The 7,844-nt window shown below is 37.4% G+C and overlaps 1 protein-coding gene across 1 annotated transcript; it reads left to right on the top strand.

Annotated features, from left to right (window-relative positions):
- Positions 1–694: 694 nt before the first annotated feature.
- LOC147518350 (chlorophyllase-2-like) lies at positions 695–1,930 on the top strand. The gene is made up of 2 exons (XM_086590206.1): positions 695–1,003; positions 1,094–1,930. Exons 1-2 carry the CDS (start codon positions 737–739, stop codon positions 1,781–1,783), a joined length of 957 nt encoding a protein of 318 aa, XP_086446332.1. The 5' UTR covers positions 695–736; the 3' UTR covers positions 1,784–1,930.
- Positions 1,931–7,844: the final 5,914 nt, after the last annotated feature.

The following is a 7,844-nucleotide window of genomic DNA, read 5'->3' on the forward strand; positions in this document are numbered from 1 at the left end:
ATTGATGACTAGCTGAATTCTTATCACACTAATATGCTTCCAAGCGTAGATTCTTATTGAATTTTCGAAATTCAGACGAGTAAAAAAACCTGAAAGTTTACCAAAATTTTGGTATTTTTCGTGACACGGAGGAAATCTCCAATAAAACTTTCATGCTGAATATTTGGAAACTGAAATTTTCCGTCATAATTTTGGACGTTTTGACGGAATTATTGTCTATGCTTTCAACAACTAATATGAAAGCAAACACAATATATAACACATGCTCTCTCATTTTTTTGTCAATTTTGCAACTTCAGGGCCATTGGTTTATCATTCATTTTATTTTATGGTGTTCATGAAAACATAAGAGATCGGCAATACTATATTTTCAAAAGTGAAAATGGAACAACGTATAGAAATTAAACTAGAGGTGGAGCAGGCATCAAATTTTCATATATTGGAGGAGAAAGTTAAACTCCATTAGTTATAGTACGAATTCCTAGCTGAGTTGGTCAAAGCGCACATTGCTTAAATTACAAACAAAACGTCAAAATTACATTGTTCGTATTACTTTCCGGTCCATGGCATTTTCTGCTGTCAATTCTCAATTCTCCTTACGAAAAAAATTCAATTTTCAACCCAAACTTCAACACAAAATCGAACTTCAAATGCCTAGCCTACTCAAATTGTACACTTCCACTGCTACTATAAGTATTGCTAGAATGATTCTAAATTTAAGCAGAAAAACAAAGCAATGGCAACAATTTTAGCCAATAAGTTTAATATTAAGCTCACATCAAATGACTCTGTGTTTGAAGCAGGGCCATTTAACATTGCTAAGCAGAAAGTGGAGACATCCGACCTCTCGTCTCCTCCAAAAGAGTTGTTAGTTATTACACCAACAGAGAAAGGGGAGTATCCTGTTATCGTCTTCTTGCATGGTTTCGCTTTAAGCACGTCTTTCTACACTGAGCTCCTCAAGCGTATCGCTTCCCATGGCTATATAGTTATTGCTCCACAGGTCTTTTTTTTTTTCGTCTCTATCACTCTTACATTATTATAACGCGCTCTTGCACATTTACTGAAGTCATTTGTTTCGTTTTTCTTTTAGCTATATTTTTTGGTACCAAATTCGCTACCTAGCGATGGCTACGAAGAAATGAAATCAACAGCAGAAGTCACTGACTGGTTATCAGAGGGCCTAAAATCAATACTACCTGAACATGTGCAAGCGAACCTGCTCAAGCTCGCCCTTATTGGTCATAGTCGAGGTGGCAAGACCGCTTTCTCTCTTGCATTAGATCGTGGTGAAACATGGCGCAAATTCTCTGTTTTAATTGGAATAGACCCTGTAGCAGGAACAGGACTATTAGGTCAAGTTAAACCTGACATCCTCACTAATGTCCCTCGTTCTCTTAACTTTGGAGTTCCAGTTATGATCATTGGCACTGGTCTTGGAGATGTGAAACTCGATGGATTGGCACCTGCATGTGCCCCGGTTGGAATGAACCACAATGAATTTTATTATGAATCTCAACCACCTTGTTACCATTTGGTCACCAAGGATTATGGTCATATGGATATGTTAGATGATAATCTCGACCTCTTGGGGAAGTTAGAAGTTTGTGTTTGTACGTCTGGAAAAGGTACAAAGGACCCCATGAGAAGAAGTGTAGGTGGACTTGTAGTAGCCTTTCTGGAAAATTACTTGGATGGTATGAGTGTAGATCTTGAAGCAATACTCCAAAACCCTGATATTGCACCAGCTACACTTTCTCCAGTTGAATATGTCAAGTCCTGAAGACTGAAGTCATCAAGTTAACTAGTTAAGTAAAAGTAATTATGTCAATGTAATAATTGTGAGTTTAGACGGTACTACCTGGAGATTTAATTTAATGTTAGAAAACACTTGGTGTTGGTTTTGTGGTTAATTGCCACTTTCACGATATGTATGGTGTCTCTTCGTGTTTTTAGATTGAATTACTTAATCACATTCATCACAATGTAATATCCGTACCAGAATTGGCGCCTTCAGCTCTAGTCTGATGGCATATGTGATCACATCATTGATCTGTGATCTGTGATCTGTGATCTGTTTTGACAAAAGATACTCTTAGGGTTCTGTTTGAAGGCGAAAACTTGCAGCCCTTATTTTATATTTTTATATGGACATTGGTACCAATATCGACAACATTTACATGGTATACGGAGTTCCTCCGCCAATCACAATACACCCTTTCCGAGTTTCTGGCAGGGGATTCTAGTGATTAACACCGTACCAAGCTTATGTTTATCAAAATCCATGTATACAGTAGAGTACATATGTGCTGTGGTTCTACACAAACTTCCTGAACTAAAATGGTTTGAATTTTCTTGATTGTTTTTCGATTCTGGTGTAGTAACTAGTAAGTGGTGGTATGCTTCCTAACTGATCTGAAAGCAAGCATGCACTTGTTCATCTCCTATTCCGTCATTTATTTGTTTAACGGGCATGGAACACAGATGAAACTACAAATTCATGATCATTAACTAAGCCCAAACCTTTGGTTTGCTAAATAAAAAATTAGTGATACTAAAAGACATAACATAATTGGTGATTGTATAGTACTTATGAAGGTGGACGGGGTTTCATGAACACTGTATAAACAGTTTGGATCGATCCTTGATGTCTTCGCAACCTTTTTCTAGCAACATTGTATTCATCTCCGGTATTTAGTTGCTTGAGACCGACCAATATACACAAGAGCATCTGTATTCTTGTCCTTGCATACTTTCTATCCTTGTCCTTGGACTCCTTGCATACCTTTTAGTCGGAGTTACCAAAATATCAAAATTAAATCCCCTCCTAGGAACAATGCGGTACATATGTAGCCATGTAGCCATTTTAAATATTTAGTGTGGGGGAGAAACAGGAAGCATACATCGTTATTAATAAGGACACTCAAGTTGAAAATCTATCGAATTCCCCTTGACCAACGACAATCGTATTCATAGTTTTCCTATTTTTTCTTTTTTCAAAGATACATTTTATTTGATACCCAAAATAGATCATACAAAAGATTTAGAGGTCAAACGTGCTACAAATTGGGCGTGAGCCTCTTTTAAAATAGCAAATCAATTCCCCTAAGCACATACTTTCTACAATCTTGTAAGCAGCTCAACATCTTCCGACGCCAAAAAAATGTATCAAGCGCAAATAAGATGAAGTAGAGTTGGCTAGCTACATATGCTCCTTCCTCCATGTTTCTCCACCTTCGTTGCAGCTGCAGTATTAGTTGCATTTCCTACCCCAAATAATCCATTACCAAATCATACCACTAGAGTCTGGAGATACTCCTATAAGGTTATATGCTTTCCTTCCTACCAATTATAAACAATGACATCTATCGGTCGAAGCGTTGATCTACCTTTGCTAGGGTTAGTAAGAAAGTTGATAGGAGCTATTGGAATATAATTTCTGCAACAAGAGTAAACAGTGAATATAAAGAAGGCTGGCTGAGGCATGGATCGATACGCTCTCTTTAAGGTTGTTTCATGTCTGTTCCTATTTATGCAGACAGACCACGTCAACCCCTAGGAAACAACAGCCAGTTATTACTTTCCTTTGTTTACTGCAGATAAACCAAATAAGAAAAGGAAGAACCACAATACTGATCTTATGATTGCCCAAAACGTAGTTTAGAAAGTAGTTTTTATCGCAGATACTATAGGCTGCTGATAGAGGAGTTTTTATAGAGGAAAAATGCGTAGAGCACTTAGTAGATCCGAATTGTAGAGAACTGCTTCAGTTTCCCAATAAGGATTGGATTCTACAAGTCCATCACGTTTCTGTTTCCCAATTCATATCCAATTCTGTTTCCAAACTTATCCGGAAACAGTTTACCAAAAAGAAGATAAGGGATCAAAGAGAGCCCAATCCCATGCCCGGCCTGGTTCGGTTCGGCACGCGCACGCGCACGCGAGCAGTTTTGTGTGAGTCCTCCCTCCTAACCCAAAAGCCTTTGTACCCTAAAGGCATGCCCTTAGTATAAGACTTTCACTTATAAACACTATTCACTAGTGTTTCCTCTCCAACGTGGGACTAAAGTTCTCTACTTAAACAACTATTCCACAAAGAGGTCAAGGGATCAAACCACCACAAAGTCACTCCAAACTTCACCACTTGTTTTATTGAAAATAACACAACAATACAATCCCCCACTTATTTTTTATAAAAACAAAATATAAAATAAACTTAAGAGCAATCAATATCAGTATCAACATGTTATGCATAGATGAAGGTGTCCAAGGCTTAAACATTTACGTAGTGAAAATTACTCAAAGTATAAGAGCCATAAGTGACTAAGTCTTAAACTTAGGTCTCGAGTATACAATAAGTTAGAATCACGCATAACATCTCCAGTGTTCTCCTTTCTTGTTCTGCACATTAAAGGCCCTGTGCTCTCTTCCTGGATTCGTGAATGATCTAGAGAATCAACCCTTATTCTCATATAAAATGGCATGTACTTTCACATTCACTAGGTGAGTATATCAAGAGTGCTCCTGTAGCTATGCACTCCGCCCATAAGGACCATAGAACTTCATTAGGAGTTTTTCCCAGAAAACCTCAACCTTTATTTATCGCTTCAGGATTTCATACATTTTTCTATCCAACTACGGGACAGATAAGTAACAATGCATGTCTTACAACCAACATTCTATGACTTATTCTTTCCTTTAAACCTAGTTCTTGGGATCTCCAGTCCCTAGGTTGGGTTACCATCATAGATGTTCATCTTTCAATTGGCTTCAGTCCCATGCTTCTGGCAGTAGTCCACAATTTTTCTTTGGCCAAAGCTTTGGTAAATGGATCTACTAGATTATCATCAGATCTCACAAAATCAATAGTCACTACACCTTTAGATATAAAATCCCTGACAGTACTATGTTTACGACGAATCTTTCGTGATTTACCATTATAAAACTTACTGTGGACTCGCCCAATAGCAGCAATGCTATCACAATGTATCAAAGTGGGTGGTACCGGTTTATGCCAAACCGGAATATGAGTGAGAAGATCTCGTAAACAACCAGCATCCTCACTTACACTAGCCAAAGCAATCAGTTAAGACTTCATGGTAGACTGTGTTATAATGGTCTGCTTCTTGGACTTCCAAGATACAGCACCTCCACAAATGCTAAACACATAGCCACTGGTGGCCTTAGAGTCTTTTGAGAGAGTGTTCCAGTCAGCATATGTATACCCCTCAAGAACAGCAGGATATCTCTGATTATGAATACCCAAATCAATGGTTCTCTTTAGGTATCTCATTAACCTACCAATTGCTCGCCAATGCTCAGGGCCAGGATTACTAGTATATCTGCAAAGAACACCTACTGCATAGGCAATGTCATGTCTAGTACAATCTGTAGCATATCTCAAACTACCAATGATACTTGCATATTCTTTCTGATTTACAGGTTCACCATTATTCGCAAATAATTTAATACAGGAATCAAAAGGATTACTAACAACCACACAGTCGAAGTAGTTATACTTCTTCAACATTTTCTCAATGTAGTGTGACTGATCCAGCTATATGCCATCAGACAATCTTGTAATTTTGATTCCCAACATTACATCAGCCTCACCTAAGTCCTTCATATCAAAGTTAGAAGACAACAGGTTCTTCGTCTCTTTCACAACATGTAAATTGGAACCAAAGATTAGTAGATCATCAACATATAAGCATATAATAACACATATCCCATCAGAGTACTTATAATAAATGCACTTGTCACTTTTATTTATCTTGAACCCACTGGTAATAATAAAGTTATCAAATTTCTCATGCCACTGTTTAGGTGCTTGTTTCAACCCATAAAGTGACTTAAGTAATTTGCATACCTTTTTACCCTTACATGGTTCCATGAAACCTGTTGGCTACTCCATGTAAATCTCCTCTTCTAAATCCCCATTTAGAAAGGTTGTCTTAATATCCATCTGATGAATAATAAGATTATGAACAGCAACAACAGAAAATAATATAGGAACCGTTATTTCAGAATGACTATTTCTACAAACCGCGAACACCACGCACAACGGAATTAATGAGTGTCCACGATTTGTGATTGGAAAACATACCTTTGATAATCGGTTTAGATAACTCTGAGAATCCAAGCTTTATGAAATCCGAAATCAACCTCTTGATCTTCTGTTGTATTCCTTTGGAATAGATTGGACGTTGTGTGGACAACGATCTACCAACCCCCTTCTTTCTCTCAAGATCATAAACGAATTTAGATCTACTTTTCTTGCCTCTTTTTCAAAACAATAAATAGTGAATTTAGGCCAGAGAGAAAGAGTATTCTATTTATAGGCTACAACAGAGACCATGAGGAGAAATTAGGGATGGGCCTCCTGACGGGCTTGGGCTTCCCATGTTCACCCCAAACACACCGCCCAAGTCCGTCAACAAATGGCTTATTCCACTAAAAGTCATTGTTGCACTACCGCCCTAATCCCAAATTACGTGTCAGTGTTTATGGGCTACATATTATATGCTCGTTGATCTCCCCGTGTTTAAGATATCGAATGTCCATTGATTAAGTCAAGTTACTGACAACTACATTAATCAACTTCTTATGTCTTTGAATAGTACCACTCAACCTCATTGTCATGTCGAAATAAATCCACCTGCAGGGTTTACATGACAATCTTTTTGAGCTCCTCAAGAGGACATCATCAACCTGACTTCTTGTGGGACACAAATTCCTTCTATAATTAACAACACACGTTACATACAACATCATTACCCAATCCATCGAGTTTGTTGATTCACCAATGAATCTCACTCATTGATAATTTAATGTAATGTACAATGCACGTAAGTGCCCGTTATTATATCTGGATTAGAAGGACAAACATCCATAATAACAGAGGCGTTTGTTCTCTTATATAGTCAGTATAAGGAGAAACAACCTCACTTGGTCCTGTTCAATACACACAAAGTGTACTAGTGTAATCCTATAGTCAAGATAAACTAATACCAGATTATACTACAACCGTACTAATGGTTTGTCCAAATCTATTTAGGTTGTGAACGATTACTTATACTTTATAAGGTACTGATGATATGATCTTCTGTGTGTTCACACCAAATTATCTACAACATAAAGTATTAGACACATGCATATAACTAATAACATATATAATATGCATAACATTTGCTCATATGATTCTCAATCAAAATATAAAGAATTAGAGTTAATACAAAAGTAATACTTTTAGTATATAACCCTATCAAATAATACTCTAATGAATGTTATCCTCGTAACATGTGAATATGTGTCAAAGAAATCAAAGTTCTCTCTCTGTCGAAAACCTTTGATAACAAGCCTTGCTTTAAACTTGTCCACTGAACCATCAATTTTAAACTTCTTTCTTAAAACCCATTTGTTTCCTATAGTCTTGCAGCCAGGAGGCAAATCAACAAGCTCCCAAGTTTTATTATCCATGAGAGAATCAAGCTTACTCTGTATGGCTTCTCTCCAAAACTCAGAGTCAGAAGATGCGAGAGCTTCTTCAATGGAGGAGGGATCTCCTTCCAAAGCAAAAGTGACAAAATCGGGTCCCAGTTTCTTAGCAACCCTTGCTCTCTTACCTCTTCTTGGTTTAGATTCTGTAACAGTGTCTCTGTCATGTAATCTAGGTATATAAGTGTCAGAAACATCATAAGTAGGTACCTTGGAGGAAGACGCACCCCCCCCACTATTTCTAGATAGGTATGAAAACTTGTCTTCAAGAAATTCGGAATCAAATGATTCAAACAAGACATTAGTCTTCATATCTAGAAACTTGTAGGCCTTACTGTTCATAGCAT

This window comes from Coptis chinensis, chromosome 2 (assembly GCF_015680905.1).
Source record: "Coptis chinensis isolate HL-2020 chromosome 2, ASM1568090v1, whole genome shotgun sequence".
Classification (NCBI taxonomy): domain Eukaryota; kingdom Viridiplantae; phylum Streptophyta; class Magnoliopsida; order Ranunculales; family Ranunculaceae; genus Coptis; species Coptis chinensis.

What these genes read in the sequence shown, in the direction of transcription:
- LOC147518350 (XM_086590206.1), top strand. Translation starts at nt 737, where the DNA reads ATGGCAACAATTTTAGCCAATAAGTTTAATATTAAGCTCACATCAAAT. An exon ending in ATATAGTTATTGCTCCACAG is followed by an intron (nt 1,004 to 1,093) that starts GTCTTTTTTTTT and finishes TTTTTCTTTTAG; the next exon opens with CTATATTTTTTGGTACCAAA.